The sequence below is a fragment of the Drosophila pseudoobscura genome, chromosome 3 (genome assembly GCF_009870125.1).
Source record: "Drosophila pseudoobscura strain MV-25-SWS-2005 chromosome 3, UCI_Dpse_MV25, whole genome shotgun sequence".
In the NCBI taxonomy this organism is placed as follows: Eukaryota; Metazoa; Arthropoda; class Insecta; order Diptera; family Drosophilidae; genus Drosophila; species Drosophila pseudoobscura.
The window spans coordinates 5,239,472-5,265,452 of NC_046680.1; the positions used below are offsets into that span (position 1 = coordinate 5,239,472).

General features: G+C 44.0%; 4 protein-coding genes and 4 long non-coding RNA genes across 11 annotated transcripts; 6 read left to right on the forward strand and 2 right to left on the reverse strand.

Annotated features, from left to right (window-relative positions):
• The first annotated feature begins 1,881 nt into the window (after positions 1-1,881).
• LOC117183659 (uncharacterized) lies at positions 1,882-2,763 on the forward strand. The gene is made up of 3 exons (XR_004468789.1): positions 1,882-2,008; positions 2,106-2,595; positions 2,650-2,763. It is a non-coding gene; the product is annotated as an uncharacterized lncRNA (long non-coding RNA).
• A 1,256-nt stretch (positions 2,764-4,019) lies between these two features.
• Positions 4,020-4,708, forward strand: LOC117183661 (uncharacterized). The gene is made up of 2 exons (XR_004468792.1): positions 4,020-4,070; positions 4,141-4,708. It is a non-coding gene; the product is annotated as an uncharacterized lncRNA (long non-coding RNA).
• A 196-nt stretch (positions 4,709-4,904) lies between these two features.
• Positions 4,905-5,877, reverse strand: LOC117183660 (uncharacterized). Of its 2 annotated transcripts, XR_004468791.1 has the most exons (3): positions 5,459-5,877; positions 5,334-5,382; positions 4,905-5,272 (listed from the first exon to the last, which is right to left on the reverse strand). It is a non-coding gene; the product is annotated as an uncharacterized lncRNA (long non-coding RNA). The 2 variants fall into 2 exon arrangements; XR_004468790.1 differs by lacking the exon at positions 5,459-5,877 and having other exon boundaries at positions 5,334-5,452.
• Positions 5,878-7,713: 1,836 nt separating this feature from the next.
• Positions 7,714-9,076, forward strand: LOC117183682 (uncharacterized). The gene is made up of 2 exons (XR_004468821.1): positions 7,714-8,831; positions 8,893-9,076. It is a non-coding gene; the product is annotated as an uncharacterized lncRNA (long non-coding RNA).
• A 183-nt stretch (positions 9,077-9,259) lies between these two features.
• Positions 9,260-10,727, forward strand: LOC117183681 (helicase domino-like). The gene is made up of 2 exons (XM_033378422.1): positions 9,260-10,010; positions 10,077-10,727. The coding sequence occupies exons 1-2, from the start codon at positions 9,477-9,479 to the stop codon at positions 10,338-10,340; spliced, it is 798 nt and encodes a 265-aa protein (XP_033234313.1). The 5' UTR covers positions 9,260-9,476; the 3' UTR covers positions 10,341-10,727.
• A 1,888-nt stretch (positions 10,728-12,615) lies between these two features.
• On the forward strand, positions 12,616-14,307 carry LOC117183693 (uncharacterized). Its single transcript, XM_033378478.1, has 2 exons — positions 12,616-13,653; positions 13,720-14,307. Exons 1-2 carry the CDS (start codon positions 13,054-13,056, stop codon positions 13,981-13,983), a joined length of 864 nt encoding a protein of 287 aa, XP_033234369.1. The 5' UTR covers positions 12,616-13,053; the 3' UTR covers positions 13,984-14,307.
• Positions 14,308-17,456: 3,149 nt separating this feature from the next.
• LOC117183683 (uncharacterized) lies at positions 17,457-20,159 on the forward strand. The gene is made up of 3 exons (XM_033378423.1): positions 17,457-18,177; positions 18,239-19,494; positions 19,546-20,159. Exons 2-3 carry the CDS (start codon positions 18,822-18,824, stop codon positions 19,575-19,577), a joined length of 705 nt encoding a protein of 234 aa, XP_033234314.1. The 5' UTR covers positions 17,457-18,177; positions 18,239-18,821; the 3' UTR covers positions 19,578-20,159.
• A 3,994-nt stretch (positions 20,160-24,153) lies between these two features.
• On the reverse strand, positions 24,154-25,547 carry LOC26534378 (uncharacterized). Of its 3 annotated transcripts, none has more exons than XR_004468860.1 (4): positions 24,970-25,547; positions 24,552-24,901; positions 24,441-24,492; positions 24,154-24,359 (listed from the first exon to the last, which is right to left on the reverse strand). XR_004468860.1 is itself a non-coding variant. In XM_033378594.1 (4 exons), exons 1-4 carry the CDS (start codon positions 25,035-25,037, stop codon positions 24,279-24,281), a joined length of 372 nt encoding a protein of 123 aa, XP_033234485.1. In that variant the 5' UTR covers positions 25,038-25,547; the 3' UTR covers positions 24,154-24,278. The 3 variants fall into 3 exon arrangements, 1 of the variants encoding a protein (XP_033234485.1); XM_033378594.1 differs by having other exon boundaries at positions 24,731-24,901; XR_004468859.1 differs by having other exon boundaries at positions 24,154-24,492.
• Between the last annotated feature and the right edge of the window lie 434 nt (positions 25,548-25,981).

A 25,981-nucleotide genomic window follows, 5' to 3' on the forward strand; every position in this document is an offset into this window, starting at 1 on the left:
TCCGTCGTCTGGAATCCGAGGATTTCCGTTGGGTCTAGAACCACCTCCTCGATGCAGCGTGATAGTGTATCCGCCACTATATTTTCGACTCCCTTGCGGTGTTCGATCTCAAAATCGAACCTCTGCAGCCGCAATGACCATCTCGCTAGACGCCCATTCAGGTCCTTGAGTGACATTAGCCACTTAAGGCTGGCGTGATCAGTGATTACCGTGAACGGCATCAATTCCACATATGGCCTGAATCTCTCTATCGCCAATACCGCAGCTAAACATTCTTTCTCCGTTACAGAATAATTTATTTGGTGTTTGTTCAGCTTGGAAGAAAAGAATGCCACTGGACGCTCTGCTTTGTCGTCATCCAGCCGGAAAAGCACTGCTCCCACTCCAAAATTTGAGGCGTCGCACTGGATGTAAAAATGGCGTTTGAAGTCGGCATGGACTAATACAGGAGCCGTGGTGAGGGCCTTTTTCAGGGACTCTATGGCCGCCCTCGCTTCCGTTGGCAAGGAAAACTTCCCGCGCGCATGCTTCTTCAGAGCATCTGTTAACGGTACAGCGATGGTTGCGAAGTCCTTGATGAAGCGCCTATACCATCCTGCGGTTCCTATGAAGCTCCGTAGCTCCTTCACTGAACTTGGGTTCGGGATCTTTTGTATAGCCACAACCCTATCGGGATCCATTTGCAGCGTGCCACCTCCGATGATAAGCCCTAGGTATTTTAGCGACTGAAAACAGAATTTGGATTTTTTTAAGCCTATCGTCAAATTCGCTCTTTTCAGGCACTGGGCCACCAATCGCAGATACCGCAGATGCGTCTGGAAATCCGGGGCTATCACCAAAAGATCGTCCAAATAAACGAAAACGTTTGATCGGAGCTGAGTTGGAATTACCTTATCCATCACTCTGCATAACCTCTGGGCAGCGTTACACAGACCGAAGGGCATCATCACGAATTGATACAGCGGACGGCCTGCGACGGTAAATGCGGTGCACTTCCGGCTTTCTGGGTCCAGTTTAATCTGCCAGAATGCGAATTTGAGGTCGACGCTAGAAATGTAGTATGTCTGGTCAATCCTGGATAGTATACCCTCGATACTAGGAAGAGGGTAAGCATCTTTTACGGTGAGCTGGTTCAGTTTCCGCGCGTCCAAACAGAATCTATTTTTGTTTGGCTTTCGCACCACCGTCGTCCGATTGCTCCATGGACTATCGCTAACTTCGATCACTCCTAGCTCCAGCATTTTATCCACCTCGGTCCAGATCACCTCCTGCATCGCTGGGGATTGAGGGTAATGCCGATCTTTAAATGGTTCTGCGCCCTCGATCAACTGGATCCGATGCTGCTCTACCGTCGTTGTTCCCAATCCGGCATCCTCATAGGTCAGAAACTCCTTCTTTACCTTCTCCAGCTCTTCGGTTTCCGTGTCTTCCAGGGCCCAAGCTTCCACTTCCACGTCCTCCGGGCGATGTTCGGCGTACTGGCTGATTTGTGACATTTGGATCTCGCCTACTTGGACCTCGCTGGATCTACTGGACTCTTCTCCGAGGACTGTGGGAGCCAGCGCAAAGGATCTCCAGAAATCTATGCCCAAGTACATGGCTTGCTCTAGGTACGGGCATACGTAAAACACGATCTCTTTGTTCATTCCGTTATATCTTACGCAGAGTTTGGTTTTGCCGATTATGGACCTGTCTTCTCCAGAGGCTGTCTTGATGATCGAGACATAATTGTCCATTTCCACCTCAAGGTCGGCAAGGAGTTCACGGCTGCCCTTTCCTAAGACACTAACGGATGCCCCAGTATCTAGGAGTCCAGCAATCCGATGTCCTCTTATCTGCACTTCGGCAAACACTCTGGGATCGCGTCCTGCTCCTCGTCTGACTGCCTCGGCCACCTCTTTGCGAGTCTGTCGCCTTTCCTTAAATCTGGAACGGGCCTTTTGGAGTCTACGACTGACACCGCGCATCCCCTCCAGCTGCCTGTCATCAAAGATCTGGTTTCGAATTTGTATGTATCTCCTCATCCTTTCTTCGGCCGGTATAAACTTCAAACTATTTTTATTTAATTTATTCGTGCTATTATTCTTAAATTCTATATTAATTAGTGGACCATCGTTCATTTCTTCGCGGGCTTCAGTCCCGAGCGCTGATCTCCCGCTTTCATCATGCCCGCTCGTGCGTTTCCCGAGCAATTGGGACACGTTGGAGTAAACATTTCTGGTTTCCCGCAGCGGTAACAGAATATTTTGCGTTCCTTCGCCACGCAGTCTCGGAATCCGTGGTCGAACTGGCCGCAATTCCAGCAACACAGCCTGGGTTTGTTCGCCAGGTGAGTTTCTTCCACCATCCTTGCTTCGTCTTCATCCAGAAACTCCGTTTCCGGCTCTAGCTCCTCCACTCGCTTCCCGGCTGATTGGAATTTCGGCACAGGACGGAACGTCGACTTCTGCTCGCGTCCGCGAAAGTGGTACTCCACTTCCAGGCACTCTTCCCTCAGCTGCTCCACGTTCCGGACTCGGATCGCGTAAACGTAGCGGGCGATCTCATCATCGAGCCCCTTCTTCAAGACTCGCACCATTTCGGACTCAACCAAAGGTGTGGTGAGTCTAGCTGCCAGTCTGCGCATCGCTCTAAAATACTCTTCCACAGATTCGCCAGATTGTTGCCTTCGCTCATGCAAGGTGCGTAGCCGCTCGAACTCGCCACCCACTGCTCGGAACCGGGACACCAACTCGTCCTTCAAATCCTCCCATCCTTCCGGAGGCCGTTCTCGGACAAATTGCCAATACCACTCCGCCGCTTGTCCTTTGACGAGATGGTGAAAGTTGTCAAGGACCTCGTCCCACGACCGTCGGTTCTGCCTACGGAGGAACTCGACCCTGAACACGAAGTCCTGCACTGTCATCTTATTTGGATCTCCATCTCCGTCGAAGTGGATTTCCCATTTGTCGACGCGCCCCCATCTCGCTCCTCTCCAATCATCTCTCCTTTCATATGGTGGCAGATCTGTTGGACCTCCGCCGTCTCCTGATGTCTCCCGTCTCTGCCTTCCAGCACCTGGAACCTGGTCCGCATCGGCTATTCCTCGGCGCCAGTTCTGGCTCAACCTCGCCGGCTTCCTTGGAGGCGACTGTGAATTCCATGCGTCATCGTCCTTGGGTCTTTTGGGCATGGTCCCTGTGCTCGGCTTCTGCCTGAGGTGAGCTAGAGGCTGCTGATCGCCATTATTATTATCGTTGTTTTCACCCTGGTCTCTTTCCAATCTCAGATCTTGGATCAATTCCACGTTCTGGCGCAGAGGCGCCATCACCTCTGTTATGGCCCCCATCAGCTCCATAAAGCCGCGACGGATCTCCTCCTGCAACGTCCTACTCAGAGTATCTGCCATGCTGCCTCTCCACGTCTCCTGTGCTTGCGCTATGGCGACATTTACTCCTGAGAGAATCTCGGAGGGCAGTGCGTTCGATTGGCCTGGCAAATTCCAGCTGTCGTCTTCACGCCCCTCAGCGCCCTGTGTGTCCCCGCCTTGCATCTGTCCTTGGAGGTTACCTGGTGGAGGAGTCCTGCGAGTCATTTTCTGCTTAGACCGCAAGTTGTACGCGCTCATCAACCTAGCCCTGTATTTCCCTACCTCGAACTATCCTACTTATCTTTTTATTCAATACAATTAATTATCTACTCTTCTTTCAGAACAATCGCATAAACACTCCCTATAACGCCAACTCACTGATCTTCAGCACAAAAACGTTTAATACGGCAAAAACACTAATACGGGGGAAAGGAACCACAACTACTAATAGGGCCAACTCTGCACATGGTGTTCTACGTCTTTTCCTGTCCAACGTCTAGAATTTGGCGAGCGCTGTTGACTGATCTTATCTTCCTTGAAAGATTAAGAGTCAAGGGCGCTCACTTCCCTACAGTCGCTGTTTCTGCCTACTTCCCTACTGAATGTTCGTTGCGGGATGTTGTAGCTGCTCCAAGTGCAACGCGTGGCCGACATCTGTCCCAACGGGCCACTCAGAACAAAAAATCTCCTTGAGAATCTACTCTCCCGACTCCATCCAGCGGTAAGCAGGGGAAGCGAAAAACAGAAATCTTTCTGACCATTCCTAACTTCGGGTATTTCTTTTTCTTCAGGTTCTCCTTTTGCACACCAGGCACCGGGCCGGTTGCTAACTGGCTTTTGGATTCTCCTCTGCCAGTGCCAAACCAAATCCCCTCTTGAGATTGTCTGCTTCCCGTTGTCAGATAAGTGCCGAAACATCAAACATCAAAAAAAACTATTTACTTTGTGGATTTTTTTCTTGCATCCTCAGGTCCCTCAGCGCCGTGCTTCTGTGAGCCAACTCGTCGAGTCCCTCACAGGCCACCGGAACACCGATGGACCCCAGATTGCAGAATACCACTCGAGATCTATCTTCTCTGCTGGATATTTATACTTTCTTCGACGTCCGTATGATTCGCATCCGTACTCTCCCTCTTTGATGGTCGAGCCAGGACTGCGAGTCCACTTCCCTGTCTCAGATTGGGCGCCATTATTGTTACGAACCTTTGTTTTTCTTTGGGGCAAGGCCGGCTAGCCAGTCATCCCAGGGCTGGATACTTCCCAAGCCCTCAGGTCGCACAACAACCAACTGATTGGACATCTCGAACAAAATGTAACAACAAAAATAACCGACAAGAAAAAAAACTGAAAGAAACGGACTCTACTCGACAAACACCATTACAGTCTTCCCTCAATACAGACTTGGACCAGGACGAGGTGTCGATGTTTTACCCCCGACGCACCCACCCTACCTGAGATCTGAATCACACGTCCCGGATCTCCCTGCCATTGGCAAAAGCCTTACCCTCTCGTTGCTGTGGCTCCTCTTCCCCCCATACGAAACGCTTAACAATTCATTTCTTCGTTATAATCTTCACTTCATTTCCTATTTTCACACGATATCATTTCTAAGCTAGGCCTGCCTATTCATCCCCCCCTTATCTTAGTACTACTGGCGGTTAATAAATAATTAGATTAATAGGAATAAATAATATAATAAATATAAATAAATAGGTTACATATATATAATAAATATGGACGGACTTAAATTACATATACTTATAACTGGAGACGTCTAACAAAAATAATTAATGGGAGTAAATAAGTTGATGTGCTTTTTTTCTTCTCCCTAAGTGGGCGAGGGTCCCGCACTACGTGGCCAGGTCTGATCCTTCGAGACCAGCAGGAAAAACAAGCCAGGGTGGCGGAGCTGTGACCTATTCCCTACGGCCAACAAAAAAAATAAATTTGGGGTTTCTTTACTCCCCCTTTGGAGCGGACTCACTCTTATGCTTCCTGGTCCTGGTTCCTGGTCTTTCCCTGATCTGGATCCCCTGGAATCACATTTATTTATCTTTTATTCATTTTTTTGCAGGGTGATGGCCACTACTCCATCCTCATCCCACTCACTTTTTCTTTCAGAACAAAAAAAAATCGCTAAGTCACTGTGCCCGGCGCGCATGCTCCTCCGTTGCGGGAATTTTTCTTTCTGAACCCCCTCTTGGATGTTCTGTTTAATGCTCCCGGCTGCCGATCCCCATCGCTCTCTCTTCTATCGCCCTTGAACTAGGTTCAAGGGCATGGCCTGATTCGGGCTGCTGGCGGCTCTCTTTTCTTTTGGGTGTGGGTGAGTTGCTTCGGGACTCCGTTATGGGATGAGATCGGAAATCCTCTCACAACGGCTCCGGAGAGCGCGCGGAACTCTAACTCTCCAGGACCAGGTGGCCACTCTTCGCTAACCTTTCCCCTTAAATTTTGGCCCTGCCACTCTGTTCAAAAAAATACCTTCCTCTCAGCGCTTCTAGGGTCTCGCCTATCGATATCTTCGCATGCAACAAGAAGTAAAAATGTCGTTCAATATTAATTTTAATTGTGGTCCCCCCCCGGTCGGCCAAAATGTATATAAAATTGGAGAATTGGAAGGGGAGAAGAACATTATTACAAAAGAATCTATACTTGAATGTATAAATTCTCTGCCGAAGTGCGAAAATTTGACTCTGCAGCAAAAGCCAGAAGTCGGTTGCCAGCAGACGGCCAATGCTGATGATAGCTTTGATTGCTCCAATCTGACAGCAGCACAGTTGGAGCAGTTGGCCCTACTGACGGCCGCAGCCAACCCTGGGCAATCCAGCGTCAGTTTGATGGTGATGATTCCCGTCGAAAGTTTGTTGGACATTGTTCAGGTACTGTCTGGCATCGCGGCCCAGATAGTATCCATGTCGTCAACCGTATTAAAGGGGAATTCCAGCAAGGGAACAACTTCCGAGGTGCCAATCTGGGTGGATGCAGGAGTGGGCGTGCCGCCCAGTGTCGGCAAGATAGATATGGAGATGTACCAATCGCCCGCAGACAAACCGAGTGTGGTGGTGCAGACACAATCAGTAAGTAAATGCAATTAAACTTGAAATTCACAAGATCGCATCTATCTATCTATTCTATCCCAACAGAAATCGACCCATAATCCGAGTTTTCGCATCCTGGAACATGTCATAATTCCATCCCAGCAGCCGGGCAGCATTGGCAGCCTCTGCAAACAAGAGCAACAGCAGAAGGCGACTACCGCTGGAGGCAGTGCCCAGTGCTACTGGCGCGTCGTTGCTGTTGGCTTGCGGTTCTCGTCGTTTCTCTTCTGCCGCTGCTGCGTCGATGCTGTCGGCTTGCGGTTCTCGTTTCGTTCTTTTCATTGCCGTTGTTTTGTTGCTTGCTGACTTACGGTTCTCGGCGTTTTCGTCGTCTCTCGTTTGCCGCTGCTGCGTCGTTGTTGTTGGTTTACCGACCCTGAAAAGTCAGTGGCGTCTGCCGTGAAAATAAAAGGCTACGTGGGGCTTAGATACCCCTCGGGCCGTATAATAACAAATTAAAAACATGTAGCCTTTCCCCCCTCGCCCTTAACCTAAAACTGCAAAGTCAATGCTTAAATCTAGAGAACAAGGAAAGGTCAAAATCTTAATTATAATAAGGAAACGTAGCTTAGGATCCCTCCAGTAGAAAAATGACGGCGAAATGATGGGCGAAAAAAATGTGGGTGGAGCGGAGCGTACGCGCAGAGCACGCATTAATTTTAAAATATTACTTACTCACTGTCCTGATGCATAAACTTTAATATAATAATATAAGTACCTTTTCGAGTTTTTTGTTTTTATGTAGTGGACAACGATTAGTAGGACTGATGTTTTCATCAGAGGTCGACCAGCACGCTATCATTCCGGCTACTGTCTCGTCGGCAAAAGGGTGGTGTTCTGTTTATTTGTCTATTCTGATACCTACGATATTTTTGTATATTAAAAGAGCATGCAAGACAAGTACAATTACAGAACCGGAGAGAAACAAAACTTTTGGCCATTAGACTTCACTTACACATATGCACACATATGCAACGAACGGATTAAAGGTCGTCCTCAGCTGGAATGAAGGACCACGCCCACCCTTCCTTGGTCATAATCTGCCATCTTCCTCTATACTTCATGACCCCTTTTTTTTAGGGCTCGCTACTACAGGGGCTGGGTATCGGAAATCAAGATCAACGTTTAAGGAGACAATTTAAATTTATTCATTAATAGCTAGAATTTAAATACTTATTGAAAGAAAAAAACATCTAAAAACGAGGGGGAACGTTGTGAGTTGCTGCGGACACCGCAACTCTACAGTTATACCCGATACTTAGTCAGTATGGCTCTCATCCGGCAGACGCTGCTAATATTAAACGACACGACAAAGATTGCGTGCGAGAGAGATTTGGCCATCGTAGAGGTATCTCTCCTGACTCTCCCGCTCTATAAAATTAACCGCCTTAAGTACCTGTTGCTCAGATAAAGTACGCACAAAAGGTAACACAATTTGATGCATCATATCATGATCAAATCAAATCAAACTTTTCAGTCTCACGCTTCAGCGTGACACTGCAGAAATCTGTTTTTTCGCTTCCCTTTTGCGCGCACTTTGAAGATTTTTTATATTTTTGGGTATTTTACTATTTTTTATAATATATTACTATTTATTACTATACAATATTTGCATATACAATACATAATTCAATATAATATTGAATTAAGAAAATATATTCAAAGTATCAGGCTGTTCTGTTTCTTCTGTTTTCTGTTGTTTTCCCTTTTTTCGTAATCGCCGCCTCAGTTTTTTAAGGCGAACACATACAACTAAAAAGCATCACGTATCCCTCTAGTACTGGCGGTGGCGATTGACCATGCCCGAACTACTGATTTGGCTGGTTCCTACATGGGTACTTTCCGGACTAACCCTATGGTAAACGAACGCCGAACCACTCAAAGAAGAGACAAAAAATGTTGCTCTGTATACTCTACAACCCACCGCGCACCAGCCACCGAACTAGTTCGGTTGGGATGCAACGTCTCACCAGTAGACGAAAAAACGAAAAAGCATGAGAGGAAAATGAAGAGAGCAGGTAGCTAAAAATGATGCTGATCTGCTCTTCTCCTTTCCCTTTTCTGTTTTCGGTAATTTCATTGCTAGAATGTTCTTTGCGTTTGGCGTTTGTGCAAATCAGTGCGGCTGTCCAAGTGATTATAATTATTCAATTTTAAACAGTTATTCAAAGCAAATGTATAGCAAACGGCAGTTGCGTAGGCTCAAAAAAGAAATATAAGACAAATATGCAGCCAAACATAATCGTGCTAGCGGAGAAACAGTGTCGTGCAGTGAAATAGAAAAAGTTGAACGCCGCGAAATAGGAGAGACAATCGACGAAAATGAAACAAATGGAAAGTGACACTGAAAAATTTAAAGAACTTCTTTAGAGTTTTGATTGGTAAGCTTATATGCTTTTGGTTTTTTTGTATTCCTATTATATATGTATTTTATATTTATAGATGCCATAACTGTAGGTACGGGGACTGGATCAGCTGAAGTCCAGATTAGGAAAGCCCTACAGCTGCAAAAAAAAACGTTTTTTCAAAAACAGTACCACCGCGAACAGCAGACCTTAATTAGTAAATTTAAAAACTTAAATGAAATATGTATATAATAAAATAAAAATTTAAATATGAAATTAAATGAAGATTGATAACCTACTTCATGGGTACCCATTTCACTAGCTACTACATGGGTACTCATTTCACTAGCTACTAGACGAGTACCCATATCACTAGTTCGGGGGTGAACGATGTGGTGTCACTGGTCCCCATGTCGTAGGACATTGCGGGTAAAAATGGAAATGATGAAAAGCATTGTTAAGGGTTAGTAAAAAAAGTACCCCTGGTCTGTTAGGGAGTGGTGATATCACCACCTCCGAACTAGTTCCCAGTACTGCTGGGATTGTTTTTTGTCCAGTATGTATGTGTGCATGCAATAAAGCAAAGCAAATATGCGAAAACATAACGGTACGGTTTGGTACAGACTTCTCGTTTGTCAAATGTGAGTGGTTAAAGTGAATGAAGAAGAAGAAGAAGTAAAAATGTCGTTCAATATTAATTTTAATTGTGGTCCCCCCCCGGTCGGCCAAAATGTATATAAAATTGGAGAATTGGAAGGGGAGAAGAACATTATTACAAAAGAATCTATACTGGAATGTATAAATTCTCTGCCGAAGTGCGAAAATTTGACTCTGCAGCAAAAGCCAGAAGTCGGTTGCCAGCAGACGGCCAATGCTGATGATAGCTTTGATTGCTCCAATCTGACAGCAGCACAGTTGGAGCAGTTGGCCCTACTGACGGCCGCAGCCAACCCTGGGCAATCCAGCGTCAGTTTGATGGTGATGATTCCCGTCGAAAGTTTGTTGGACATTGTTCAGGTACTGTCTGGCATCGCGGCCCAGATAGTATCCATGTCGTCAACCGTATTAAAGGGGAATTCCAGCAAGGGAACAACTTCCGAGGTGCCAATCTGGGTGGATGCAGGAGTGGGCGTGCCGCCCAGTGTCGGCAAGATAGATATGGAGATGTACCAATCGCCCGCAGACAAACCGAGTGTGGTGGTGCAGACACAATCAGTAAGTAAATGCAATTAAACTTGAAATTCACAAGATCGCATCTATCTATCTATTCTATCCCAACAGAAATCGACCCATAATCCGAGTTTTCGCATCCTGGAACATGTCATAATTCCATCCCAGCAGCCGGGCAGCATTGGCAGCCTCTGCAAACAAGAGCAACAGCAGAAGGCGACTACCGCTGGAGGCAGTGCCCAGTGCTACTGGCGCGTCGTTGCTGTTGGCTTGCGGTTCTCGTCGTTTCTCTTCTGCCGCTGCTGCGTCGATGCTGTCGGCTTGCGGTTCTCGTCGTTTCGTTCTTTTCATTGCCGTTGTTTTGTTGCTTGCTGACTTACGGTTCTCGGCGTTTTCGTCGTCTCTCGTTTGCCGCTGCTGCGTCGTTGTTGTTGGTTTACCGACCCTGAAAAGTCAGTGGCGTCTGCCGTGAAAATAAAAGGCTACGTGGGGCTCAGATACCCCTCGGGCCGTATAATAACAAATTAAAAACGTGTAGCCTTTCCCCCCTCGCCCTTAACCTAAAACTGCAAAGTCAATGCTTAAATCTAGAGAACAAGGAAAGGTCAAAATCTTAATTATAATAAGGAAACGTAGCTTAGGATCCCTCCAGTAGAAAAATGACGGCGAAATGATGGGCGGAAAAAATGTGGGTGGAGCGGAGCGTACGCGCAGAGCACGCATTAATTTTAAAATATTACTTACTCACTGTCCTGATGCATAAACTTTAATATAATAATATAAGTACCTTTTCGAGTTTTTTGTTTTTATGTAGTGGACAACGATTAGTAGGACTGATGTTTTCATCAGAGGTCGACCAGCACGCTATCATTCCGGCTACTGTCTCGTCGGCAAAAGGGTGGTGTTCTGTTTATTTGTCTATTCTGATACCTAGGATATTTTTGTATATTAAAAGAGCATGCAAGACATGTACAAGTACAATTACAGAACCGGAGAGAAACAAAACTTTTGGCCATTAGACTTCACTTACACATATGCACACGCACGCGAAACGAACGGATTAAAGGACGTCCTCAGCTGGAATGAAGGACCACGCCCACCCTTCCTTGGTCATAATCTGCCATCTTCCTCTATACTTCATGACCCCTTTTTTTTAGGGCTCGCTACTACAGGGGCTGGGTATCGGAAATCAAGATCAACGTTTAAGGAGACAATTTAAATTTATTCATTAATAGCTAGAATTTAAATACTTATTGAAAGAAAAAAACATCTAAAAACGAGGGGGAACGTTGTGAGTTGCTGCGGACACCGCAACTCTACAGTTATACCCGATACTTAGTCAGTATGGCTCTCATCCGGCAGACGCTGCTAATATTAAACGACACGACAAAGATTGTGTGCGAGAGAGATTTGGCCATCGTAGAGGTATCTCTCCTGACTCTCCCGCTCTATAAAATTAACCGCCTTAAGTACCTGTTGCTCAGATAAAGTACGCACAAAAGGTAACACAATTTGATGCATCATATCATGATCAAATCAAATCAAACTTCAGCGTGACACTGCAGAAATCTGTTTTTTTCGCTTCCCTTTTGCGCGCACTTTGAAGATTTTTTATATTTTTGGGTATTTTACTATTTTTTATAATATATTACTATTTATTACTATACAATATTTGCATATACAATACATAATTCAATATAATATTGAATTAAGAAAATATATTCAAAGTATCAGGCTGTTCTGTTTCTTCTGTTTTCTGTTGTTTTCCCTTTTTTCGTAATCGCCGCCTCAGTTTTTTAAGGCGAACACATACAACTAAAAAGCATCACGTATCCCTCTAGTACTGGCGGTGGCGATTGACCATGCCCGAACTACTGATTTGGCTGGTTCCTACATGGGTACTTTCCGGACTAACCCTATGGTAAACGAACGCCGAACCACTCAAAGAAGAGACAAAAAATGTTGCTCTGTATACTCTACAACCCACCGCGCACCAGCCACCGAACTAGTTCGGTTGGGATGCAACGTCTCACCAGTAGACGAAAAAACGAAAAAGCATGAGAGGAAAATGAAGAGAGCAGGTAGCTAAAAATGATGCTGATCTGCTCTTCTCCTTTCCCTTTTCTGTTTTCGGTAATTTCATTGCTAGAATGTTCTTTGCGTTTGGCGTTTGTGCAAATCAGTGCGGCTGTCCAAGTGATTATAATTATTCAATTTTAAACAGTTATTCAAAGCAAATGTATAGCAAACGGCAGTTGCGTAGGCTCAAAAAAGAAATATAAGACAAATATGCAGCCAAACATAATCGTGCTAGCGGAGAAACAGTGTCGTGCAGTGAAATAGAAAAAGTTGAACGCCGCGAAATAGGAGAGACAATCGAAGAAAATGAAACAAATGGAAAGTGACACTGAAAAATTTAAAGAACTTCTTTAGAGTTTTGATTGGTAAGCTTATATGCTTTTGGTTTTTTTTGTATTCCTATTATATATGTATTTTATATTTATAGATGCCATAACTGTAGGTACGGGGACTGGATCAGCTGAAGTCCAGATTAGGAAAGCCCTACAGCTGCAAAAAAACGTTTTTTCAAAAACAGTACCACCGCGAAAAGCAGACCTTAATTAGTAAATTTAAAAACTTAAATGAAATATGTATATAATAAAATAAAAATTTAAATATGAAATTAAATGAAGATTGATAACCTACTTCATGGGTACCCATTTCACTAGCTACTACATGGGTACTCATTTCACTAGCTACTAGACGAGTACCCATATCACTAGTTCGGGGGTGAACGATGTGGTGTCACTGGTCCCCATGTCGTAGGACATTGCGGGTAAAAATGGAAATGATGAAAAGCATTGTTAAGGGTTAGTAAAGAAAGTACCCCTGGTCTGTTAGGGAGTGGTGATATCACCACCTCCGAACTAGTTCCCAGTACTGCTGGGATTGTTTTTTGTCCAGTATGTATGTGTGCATGCAATAAAGCAAAGCAAATATGCGAAAACATAACGGTACGGTTTGGTACAGACTTCTCGTTTGTCAAATGTGAGTGGTTAAAGTGAATGAAGAAGAAGAAGAAGTAAAAATGTCGTTCAATATTAATTTTAATTGTGGCCCCCCCCCGGTCGGCCAAAATGTATATAAAATTGGAGAATTGGAAGGGGAGAAGAACATTATTACAAAAGAATCTATACTGGAATGTATAAATTCTCTGCCGAAGTGCGAAAATTTGACTCTGCAGCAAAAGCCAGAAGTCGGTTGCCAGCAGACGGCCAATGCTGATGATAGCTTTGATTGCTCCAATCTGACAGCAGCACAGTTGGAGCAGTTGGCCCTACTGACGGCCGCAGCCAACCCTGGGCAATCCAGCGTCAGTTTGATGGTGATGATTCCCGTCGAAAGTTTGTTGGACATTGTTCAGGTACTGTCTGGCATCGCGGCCCAGATAGTATCCATGTCGTCAACCGTATTAAAGGGGAATTCCAGCAAGGGAACAACTTCCGAGGTGCCAATCTGGGTGGATGCAGGAGTGGGCGTGCCGCCCAGTGTCGGCAAGATAGATATGGAGATGTACCCGTCACCACAACAAGAAGAGCATTATTACCCCCAGCATATGGCGGCACAGGAGGACAAATATCAACAATCGCCCGCAGACAAACCGAGTGTGGTGGTGCAGACACAATCAGTAAGTAAATGCAATTAAACTTGAAATTCACAAGATCGCATCTATCTATCTATTCTATCCCAACAGAAATCGACCCATAATCCGAGTTTTCGCATCCTGGAACATGTCATAATTCCATCCCAGCAGCCGGGCAGCATTGGCAGCCTCTGCAAACAAGAGCAACAGCAGAAGGCGACTACCGCTGGAGGCAGTGCCCAGTGCTACTGGCGCGTCGTTGCTGTTGGCTTGCGGTTCTCGTCGTTTCTCTTCTGCCGCTGCTGCGTCGATGCTGTCGGCTTGCGGTTCTCGTCGTTTCGTTCTTTTCATTGCCGTTGTTTTGTTGCTTGCTGACTTACGGTTCTCGGCGTTTTCGTCGTCTCTCGTTTGCCGCTGCTGCGTCGTTGTTGTTGGTTTACCGACCCTGAAAAGTCAGTGGCGTCTGCCGTGAAAATAAAAGGCTACATGGGGCTCAGATACCCCTCGGGCCGTATAATAACAAATTAAAAACATGTAGCCTTTCCCCCCTCGCCCTTAACCTAAAACTGCAAAGTCAATGCTTAAATCTAGAGAACAAGGAAAGGTCAAAATCTTAATTATAATAAGGAAACGTAGCTTAGGATCCCTCCAGTAGAAAAATGACGGCGAAATGATGGGCGAAAAAAATGTGGGTGGAGCGGAGCGTACGCGCAGAGCACGCATTAATTTTAAAATATTACTTACTCACTGTCCTGATGCATAAACTTTAATATAATAATATAAGTACCTTTTCGAGTTTTTTGTTTTTATGTAGTGGACAACGATTAGTAGGACTGATGTTTTCATCAGAGGTCGACCAGCACGCTATCATTCCGGCTACTGTCTCGTCGGCAAAAGGGTGGTGTTCTGTTTATTTGTCTATTCTGATACCTACGATATTTTTGTATATTAAAAGAGCATGCAAGACAAGTACAATTACAGAACCGGAGAGAAACAAAACTTTTGGCCATTAGACTTCACTTACACATATGCACACATATGCAACGAACGGATTAAAGGTCGTCCTCAGCTGGAATGAAGGACCACGCCCACCCTTCCTTGGTCATAATCTGCCATCTTCCTCTATACTTCATGACCCCTTTTTTTTAGGGCTCGCTACTACAGGGGCTGGGTATCGGAAATCAAGATCAACGTTTAAGGAGACAATTTAAATTTATTCATTAATAGCTAGAACTTAAATACGTTACTAGCACTTACTCTACCATGCGTCCGACCGAAAATTTGAGCCGATCCCGCTCTGGATTTTCAGTTTGCCACCTTGATGAAACGTTTCGATTTAAACACTGGAGTTCTATGACAAAAAGGCACTGAGACCCTCTGAGTCTTAGGGGATAGCACCGATAGACGAATGGTTCATCCGTTTACAAAAAAAAATTTTATCGAAAATTGCTTTTCTTTTTCTTTTGATCCGCTCGCGAATCCACGACCCGCTGCTTTCCAACGGCAACTATCTCTTTTTTCAGCTCGTTAGGCCAGCCTTGGTCGAATTATTATTTCCTCTAGGTTCCCCTCGTTTATGGTTCCCCTCTGCTAAGCATTCCCCTTGCCAGGTGATATTATGTTGAAGCGGCGCTCTTTTTGCCTTGAGATTGAACTGAGGCTCGGGTGCCAAACCTAAGGGATAGCAAAAGTTCCGACTGCTATCTGTACTGCAAGCTCTCCTCCACTTACCCGCGGATCTGGCCCCAATTTAGCAGCTGAATTTCTCTGCTGACTGCTTTTTTTCTCTTTCTAGCAAGGTCGCGCACGTTTCCGAATCTAAGCAAAAATGTTATTTTACTCTTCACACTTCACTTCAAACCGCTAGGTTGATCAACGTACCTAATTTCTGAGCTTCGCTAGAAGCTACCAGTTGGCTCATTCTGCCTCGACACTCGGACCCTATTTTCCCCTTCTCGACCCTTCAACTGCCAACTTTCATTACTCTTTTCTCAGATACGATCTTTCACCTATAGGTGGCGCGTTTATTTTTTCTTCTTCCACCCCACAGTGCTGTTAGGACGCACCGTTGTACATGAATTTTGGTCTGCCGAGAAGATATCCTATTCCCCGAGTGAATTTCCCCCAAGCTACAGGGCTCTTTACATTTAGCATCTTACACTGCCGATCAATAGAATAGACTCAATGAATTTTTTATGAGAAATTTCTTTTTAGAAATCAGGACACAAATGAATTTAGGAAAATATATATTTTTAATAGTTGGTGAGAAATGAGCCTCGTAGTTTTCAATTCAATGTTCATGTATATTGCGATTGACCTATTTACACGCTCATGATTGTAGTACACCGCCTAAGTAACTATTTTTACCCGCATAGCTGTGTTGTTGTTTTGTTCGTGTCCAAAACATAGCTGTAATGTTCTCACACGCAGCTGCACACGCACACAACGATGTGTACCGTTTGGCATTGGACCGTCGCATCGCCTGATCTTCCAATTCCCTTTTAGCTCGACTTCTTTTCGCGGAGTTGAGTCAGTAGAAATTTCTAGACGAAACCACCCGCACGCATACTTTGTACCGCCGCAGAAACGATCCCCCCGCTGTTCTTGTAATATACTTGTAAAATAACCACCAATATTAAATAATCAATAAAATAAATAAGCTCAAGATATAAACGATTATACAGTCCACTAATTCATAACCAATAGTCAAGATACCATTACCAAAAAAATTAAAAATTTGAGTTCGAAATCAAAAGGTTTTTTTTATATTTTATTTTGTTTTTGAACCTAAAAAAAGTTGACAAAGTTTCAGAATCTTATTAAAGTGATATTTTATGAAGGGTAAACCTTTTAAGCATTAAACATTAAGTAATGAATGTAGCCACCTCTATTGAAATGACAGCGTAAATTCGAATTGGCATTGAATCATACAGGGACTTCAGATAGCCCAGTGATATTTCGCTCCAGGCGCTTTTGATGGCATGTTTCAATTGTGTTCCGGATTCATACACTTTACGCAAAACCATCCCCATACGTTCTATATATTATTTAGATCTAGAGAGTAAGGTGACCACTCCAGTAATGTAACATTTTGGACTTCAGTCCACTTCTTGACCACTATAGCCGTATTGGGGCATTGTTTCGCTGAAAAGTCCAATGTAATGTCTCAAGGATGTTGAAAAAGTAGGAAAATGGCATTTGGGGTAGCGTAGCTCTTTGTAGCGAATGGCATAGCTCGTTTTTAAGTCCGTCTGCGAGCAAGACTTAATCGCTATCGGATTTTTATACCCGATACTCAAAATGAGTATTGCGGTATATTAGATTTGTAGTGAAAAAGGATGTGTATAACGTCCAGAAGGAATCGTTTCCGACCCCATAAAGTATATATATTCTTGATCAGCATCAATAGCCGAGTCGATTGAGCCCTGTCTGGCTATCCGTCCGTCCGTCTGTCCGTCCCTATTAGCGTCTAGTGCTCAAAGACTATAAGAGCTAGAGCAACGATGTTTTGGATACAGATTGCGTGCGAGAGAGATTTGGCCATCGTAGAGGTATCTCTCCTGACTCTCCCGCTCTATAAAATTAACCGCCTTAAGTACCTGTTGCTCAGATAAAGTACGCACAAAAGGTAACACAATTTGATGCATCATATCATGATCAAATCAAATCAAACTTCAGCGTGACACTGCAGAAATCTGTTTTTTCGCTTCCCTTTTGCGCGCACTTTGAAGATTTTTTATATTTTTGGGTATTTTACTATTTTTTATAATATATTACTATTTATTACTATACAATATTTGCATATACAATACATAATTCAATATAATATTGAATTAAGAAAATATATTCAAAGTATCAGGCTGTTCTGTTTCTTCTGTTTTCTGTTGTTTTCCCTTTTTTCGTAATCGCCGCCTCAGTTTTTTAAGGCGAACACATACAACTAAAAAGCATCACGTATCCCTCTAGTACTGGCGGTGGCGATTGACCATGCCCGAACTACTGATTTGGCTGGTTCCTACATGGGTACTTTCCGGACTAACCCTATGGTAAACGAACGCCGAACCACTCAAAGAAGAGACAAAAAATGTTGCTCTGTATACTCTACAACCCACCGCGCACCAGCCACCGAACTAGTTCGGTTGGGATGCAACGTCTCACCAGTAGACGAAAAAACGAAAAAGCATGAGAGGAAAATGAAGAGAGCAGGTAGCTAAAAATGATGCTGATCTGCTCTTCTCCTTTCCCTTTTCTGTTTTCGGTAATTTCATTGCTAGAATGTTCTTTGCGTTTGGCGTTTGTGCAAATCAGTGCGGCTGTCCAAGTGATTATAATTATTCAATTTTAAACAGTTATTCAAAGCAAATGTATAGCAAACGGCAGTTGCGTAGGCTCAAAAAAGAAATATAAGACAAATATGCAGCCAAACATAATCGTGCTAGCGGAGAAACAGTGTCGTGCAGTGAAATAGAAAAAGTTGAACGCCGCGAAATAGGAGAGACAATCGACGAAAATGAAACAAATGGAAAGTGACACTGAAAAATTTAAAGAACTTCTTTAGAGTTTTGATTGGTAAGCTTATATGCTTTTGGTTTTTTTGTATTCCTATTATATATGTATTTTATATTTATAGATGCCATAACTGTAGGTACGGGGACTGGATCAGCTGAAGTCCAGATTAGGAAAGCCCTACAGCTGCAAAAAAAACGTTTTTTCAAAAACAGTACCACCGCGAACAGCAGACCTTAATTAGTAAATTTAAAAACTTAAATGAAATATGTATATAATAAAATAAAAATTTAAATATGAAATTAAATGAAGATTGATAACCTACTTCATGGGTACCCATTTCACTAGCTACTACATGGGTACTCATTTCACTAGCTACTAGACGAGTACCCATATCACTAGTTCGGGGGTGAACGATGTGGTGTCACTGGTCCCCATGTCGTAGGACATTGCGGGTAAAAATGGAAATGATGAAAAGCATTGTTAAGGGTTAGTAAAGAAAGTACCCCTGGTCTGTTAGGGAGTGGTGATATCACCACCTCCGAACTAGTTCCCAGTACTGCTGGGATTGTTTTTTGTCCAGTATGTATGTGTGCATGCAATAAAGCAAAGCAAATATGCGAAAACATAACGGTACGGTTTGGTACAGACTTCTCGTTTGTCAAATGTGAGTGGTTAAAGTGAATGAAGAAGAAGAAGAAGTAAAAATGTCGTTCAATATTAATTTTAATTGTGGTCCCCCCCCGGTCGGCCAAAATGTATATAAAATTGGAGAATTGGAAGGGGAGAAGAACATTATTACAAAAGAATCTATACTGGAATGTATAAATTCTCTGCCGAAGTGCGAAAATTTGACTCTGCAGCAAAAGCCAGAAGTCGGTTGCCAGCAGACGGCCAATGCTGATGATAGCTTTGATTGCTCCAATCTGACAGCAGCACAGTTGGAGCAGTTGGCCCTACTGACGGCCGCAGCCAACCCTGGGCAATCCAGCGTCAGTTTGATGGTGATGATTCCCGTCGAAAGTTTGTTGGACATTGTTCAGGTACTGTCTGGCATCGCGGCCCAGATAGTATCCATGTCGTCAACCGTATTAAAGGGGAATTCCAGCAAGGGAACAACTTCCGAGGTGCCAATCTGGGTGGATGCAGGAGTGGGCGTGCCGCCCAGTGTCGGCAAGATAGATATGGAGATGTACCCGTCACCACAACAAGAAGAGCATTATTACCCCCAGCATATGGCGGCACAGGAGGACAAATATCAACAATCGCCCGCAGCCAAACCGAGTGTGGTGGTGCAGACACAATCTGGCACCGCGTCGCAGCTGATCGTTCCCATGGAAGCGAATATAGCATCTCATCCCGAGGTACCAGCAATATGCAATAAATGCAATTAAACTTGAAATTCACAAGATCGCATCTATCTATCTATAGTATCTATCCCAACAGAAATCGACCACCGATAATCAGAGTTTTCGCATCCTGGAACATGTTATCATTCCATCCCAGCAGCCGGGCAGCATTGGCAGCCTCTGCAAACAAGAGCAACAGCAGAAGGCGACTACCGCTGGAGGCAGTGCCCAGTGCTACTGGCGCGTCGTTGCTGTTGGCTTGCGGTTCTCGTCGTTTCTCTTCTGCCGCTGCTGCGTCGATGCTGTCGGCTTGCGGTTCTCGTCGTTTCGTTATTTTCATTGCCGTTGTTTTGTTGCTTGCTGACTTACGGTTCTCGGCGTTTTCGTCGTCTCTCGTTTGCCGCTGCTGCGTCGTTGTTGTTGGTTTACCGACCCTGAAAAGTCAGTGGCGTCTGCCGTGAAAATAAAAGGCTACGTGGGGCTTAGATACCCCTCGGGCCGTATAATAACAAATTAAAAACATGTAGCCTTTCCCCCCTCGCCCTTAACCTAAAACTGCAAAGTCAATGCTTAAATCTAGAGAACAAGGAAAGGTCAAAATCTTAATTATAATAAGGAAACGTAGCTTAGGATCCCTCCAGTAGAAAAATGACGGCGAAATGATGGGCGAAAAAAATGTGGGTGGAGCGGAGCGTACGCGCAGAGCACGCATTAATTTTAAAATATTACTTACTCACTGTCCTGATGCATAAACTTTAATATAATAATATAAGTACCTTTTCGAGTTTTTTGTTTTTATGTAGTGGACAACGATTAGTAGGACTGATGTTTTCATCAGAGGTCGACCAGCACGCTATCATTCCGGCTACTGTCTCGTCGGCAAAAGGGTGGTGTTCTGTTTATTTGTCTATTCTGATACCTACGATATTTTTGTATATTAAAAGAGCATGCAAGACAAGTACAATTACAGAACCGGAGAGAAACAAAACTTTTGGCCATTAGACTTCACTTACACATATGCACACATATGCAACGAACGGATTAAAGGTCGTCCTCAGCTGGAATGAAGGACCACGCCCACCCTTCCTTGGTCATAATCTGCCATCTTCCTCTATACTTCATGACCCCTTTTTTTTAGGGCTCGCTACTACAGGGGCTGGGTATCGGAAATCAAGATCAACGTTTAAGGAGACAATTTAAATTTATTCATTAATAGCTAGAACTTAAATACGTTACTAGCACTTACTCTACCATGCGTCCGACCGAAAATTTGAGCCGATCCCGCTCTGGATTTTCAGTTTGCCACCTTGATGAAACGTTTCGATTTAAACACTGGAGTTCTATGACAAAAAGGCACTGAGACCCTCTGAGTCTTAGGGGATAGCACCGATAGACGAATGGTTCATCCGTTTACAAAAAAAAATTTTATCGAAAATTGCTTTTCTTTTTCTTTTGATCCGCTCGCGAATCCACGACCCGCTGCTTTCCAACGGCAACTATCTCTTTTTTCAGCTCGTTAGGCCAGCCTTGGTCGAATTATTATTGCCTCTAGGTTCCCCTCGTTTATGGTTCCCCTCTGCTAAGCATTCCCCTTGCCAGGTGATATTATGTTGAAGCGGCGCTCTTTTTGCCTTGAGATTGAACTGAGGCTCGGGTGCCAAACCTAAGGGAGAGCAAAAGTTCCGACTGCTATCTGTACTGCAAGCTCTCCTCCACTTACCCGCGGATCTGGCCCCAATTTAGCAGCTGAATTTCTCTGCTGACTGCTTTTTTTCTCTTTCTAGCAAGGTCGCGCACGTTTCCGAATCTAAGCAAAAATGTTATTTTACTCTTCACACTTCACTTCAAACCGCTAGGTTGATCAACGTACCTAATTTCTGAGCTTCGCTAGAAGCTACCAGTTGGCTCAGTGTCCAAGACGAAAAAGAGCGAGCGCCATTCTGCCTCGACACTCGGACCCTATTTTCCCCTTCTCGACCCTTCAACTGCCAACTTTCATTACTCTTTTCTCAGATACGATCTTTCACCTATAGGTGGCGCGTTTATTTTTTCTTCTTCCACCCCCCAGTGCTGTTAGGACGCACCGTTGTACATGAATTATGGTCTGCCGAGAAGATATCCTATTCCCCGAGTGAATTTCCCCCAAGCTACAGGGCTCTTTACATTTAGCATCTTACACTGCCGATCAATAGAATAGACTCAATGAATTTTTTATGAGAAATTTCTTTTTAGAAATCAGGACACAAATGAATTTAGGAAAATATATATTTTTAATAGTTGGTGAGAAATGAGCCTCGTAGTTTTCAATTCAATTATGTATATTGCGATTGACCTATTTACACGCTCATGATTGTAGTACACCGCCTAAGTAACTATTTTTACCCGCATAGCTGTGTTGTTGTTTTGTTCGTGTCCAAAACATAGCTGTAATGTTCTCACACGCAGCTGCACACGCACACAACGATGTGTACCGTTTGGCATTGGACCGTCGCATCGCCTGATCTTCCAATTCCCTTTTAGCTCGACTTCTTTTCGCGGAGTTGAGTCAGTAGAAATTTCTAGACGAAACCACCCGCACGCATACTTTGTACCGCCGCAGAAACGATCCCCCCGCTGTTCTTGTAATATACTTGTAAAATAACCACCAATATTAAATAATCAATAAAATAAATAAGCTCAAGATATAAACGATTATACAGTCCACTAATTCATAACCAATAGTCAAGATACCATTACCAAAAAAATTAAAAATTTGAGTTCGAAATCAAAAGGTTTTTTTTATATTTTATTTTGTTTTTGAACCTAAAAAAAGTTGACAAAGTTTTTCAGAATCTTATTAAAGTGATATTTTATGAAGGGTAAACCTTTTAAGCATTAAACATTAAGTAATGAATGTAGCCACCTCTATTGAAATGACAGCGTAAATTCGAATTGGCATTGAATCATACAGGGACTTCAGATAGCCCAGTGATATTTCGCTCCAGGCGCTTTTGATGGCATGTTTCAATTGTGTTCCGGATTCATACACTTTACGCAAAACCATCCCCATACGTTCTATATATTATTTAGATCTAGAGAGTAAGGTGACCACTCCAGTAATGTAACATTTTGGACTTCAGTCCACTTCTTGACCACTATAGCCGTATTGGGGCATTGTTTCGCTGAAAAGTCCAATGTAATGTCTCAAGGATGTTGAAAAAGTAGGGAAATGGCATTTGGGGTAGCGTAGCTCTTTGTAGCGAATGGCATAGCTCGTTTTTAAGTCCGTCTGCGAGCAAGACTTAATCGCTATCGGATTTTTATACCCGATACTCAAAATGAGTATTGCGGTATATTAGATTTGTAGTGAAAAAGGATGTGTATAACGTCCAGAAGGAATCGTTTCCGACCCCATAAAGTATATATATTCTTGATCAGCATCAATAGCCGAGTCGATTGAGCCCTGTCTGGCTATCCGTCCGTCCGTCTGTCCGTCCCTATTAGCGTCTAGTGCTCAAAGACTATAAGAGCTAGAGCAACGATGTTTTGGATACAGAATATTTCAAAACTTCGCCCCGCCCACTTCCGCCCCCACAAAGGACGAAAATCTGTGGCATCCACAAATTCATAATAGAGAATGACCGTATCTATGAGACTGCTGAATCTCGATCAGATCGGATCATTTTTATAGCCAAAAGGATCAAATTAATTTGCAGTGGCTACGCAGCGCCCGACGACATGTTCAGACACGTTTTCTGTCTCTCCCGCACGCACACATTGTCCCTTAATGTAGCCATACTGACTATGTATCGGGTATAAATATAGAGTTGCAGTCGCTGCAGCAACTCACAACGTTCCTCCTCGCTATAAATATAGCCGGTCGCAGCAACAACTCAACGTTCCCCCTCTTTTCTAAGTGCGTCTACGACCGTTCCGTGATACTATCGTTTTATATTAAATTTACCGGATTTTCTTTTCAGATCCTACTATATTAATTCTTTTAAATCCGTTGTCACAGCACTATGTCTTACTGTAGCCTCGAACAAATTGTGATTTCCTTCAACCGTTGAACCGTTCCCTTGTAGAGATTAAAAGAGCATATAGAGCGACCAGGGCACGTCGAAGAGCTCGAACGTGTAAAAATATACCTACTTTCAAACCTTATGGTTATTGCTGGTCAGCCATTTGTACTCATCTTCGATGAAAACCACATCCCATTGCTCTCGACCACCACGCTGGAAAGTGCTAGCAATAGCTGGCTTCAAAATGGACGGGGCTAGCTTCCGTTTCCTTTAATTGTGTGTGGTGCCCATAGCTCAAGCACTTCCGATTGATGGTGCCCGTTCCAAACTGGGCTTAAAAAAATAATCGCGGCCTTAAGTATCGTGCTGCAAAGGACTATGGGCATGGGCCTAGCAGTCAACCTAATGGCTACTGTCTGCGATGGTAGCCCAGCCAATGGGCTAGCCGTTTCAAATGGCAATTGGCATTTTCCAGGTTTGTGTGGTTTCACCCATCTGGATAGGATTTTTTTCGGCAAAACAAAAGCGCCCTCCTTCGAGGTATTTTCAAGAAAATTATATGATTCGAGCTTCACGCTAACGAATCGGAGGGACGTCTTCGCTAATTTGCCAGATTATCACCCAACAGTCCCCGAATATCATCAACATTAAACACCAGAGCTGTTCAACATCGAAAACATGGCTGAACATTTTTTTCGTTTCCGCGGAACCCTATTTTATTTATTTTATTTTATTTCCTGCTAGTGTACAGTGCTGTTACATAGGGATTTATAAAGATTTTGTAGGCAGCGATGGCCGCTGTTGATGGGGTGACTCATCCATGGTGTTCCACCAGATCGACCCCTGCAGAAGGTTTGCTGGAAGCCCTAGGTCCAGCGATGCAAATGACGAATACCTGGAAAAAGAAAGTACAAATCGACGATTAGTGTTACATTTATTGTTAATAACTTGATACTTCCAGACACCCAGACGGAACCTTTATACGAGACGGTTGCTGCACAAGTTCGCAAGGTGCTTTGGGCCCCACCCTGAAAGTAAATATAGTGGATTAGGCCTATTGGGGACACCACTTTACAAAAAAACGCACCAAAAACTCGACCTCTTGGGTGGTGTGGAATGAGTTTTTCATATTTCATGAATAAATATGAAAATATATATTTTCTTTCAATACTTGTTTCTTGTTTCATTTCATTTCAATGCATGAAATGTATTCTCATTTCAGTATGCAGAGATTTTGAATCATTTTTAGCTATGCTTACTGCTTACTTATTTATTTTCTTCGATGGAGCCATTAAAGCTGAGCTCGATTCTTTGGCTCGGTGCGCGAGAACATCCGAGGCAGGGCCAAGCGCCGCCCTGCAATAAAAATATCGAACGAATCGTTCGCACCATCGGTTCAGTTCCCAGCCATCGTAGAGCAGGGCGGCCAATGCAAAGCTGTGGGAAGGTGGAGTAGGATATTGTTGGTTAAGAATTTGGGCAGATATCGTGGCTTTCCACTCAACTTGTTGATGTGACACTGAAAGTCTGCTGTCGACCTCATCGTGGCCATTGTCACAGTTGGTTGTACCATCGCAGACCAGAGCCTTGTCGCTGCCCTCGCCTGACTGTCCGCTGAACTGATACGCCGGCTGTCTTTTCGTTACAGCGCCTGGAGGCGGGTATACAGTCGTTGTTCATGTCACTATTCCCGCCACTTAAAATTATCTAGCCTACAGGCCGGATGCACGCCGTTCCACACCGGTCTTGTCGTCTTGCTGGACACCGGCAGCGGCACATTCGGGCAGTCTGTCGTAGCTGGGGGCCTGTGTGATTGGCCCGTCTTGATCAATGTCCTCTAGTGTTCCAGTCGCTCCAGTACACGTAGTCCTAGCTGTCAACCAGTCGTCTCGTCTCCAATCGAATCTGAGCTTCCGGCCATGATTATAGCTCGGATCCGTCGTATGGAGTCCGAGGGAAGGGGGCGACCTCTGTCCGTCTGACCACCCCTTCCAGGATGCGCGCCCTCGGCATTGTCCACTCTACACAGGAATTTTCCTTTTTTCCGCCACGTGTCGACGAAAACAGCTGCACTAGCACCGCCTCCTCGGCACCCTCCTGCACAACGTTCTTTTTCTGTTATTTTGACGTCATTTTTGATAAATACCGAAAATTCCTCTATATATTTTGCACTGTTTTATTGCGCCATCTGTTGATAGTTACATGAACTACATTAACACTGCGATTAACATGCGTATAACATTCTCCGTTATTTCAAACTCTGAGCGCCATCTCACGGAATTTTGCTCCATCTCCTATTAACGAAGAGAATGTTATACGCATGGGCATGGAGCAAAAGTCCGTGAGATGGCGCCTCTGAGTTTTGAAAATTGCATCCTGGATCCTGGATGTCTATTCAAATATAAATTTTCGTTCTTCGTTCTTTGTTTGCAGGATTGCCAGTCTCCCTTGAATAAGTTCTAAAATAAGATACTTATTCAAATGCCAATTTCGATTGAAGGTTTTTTTATAAATGGC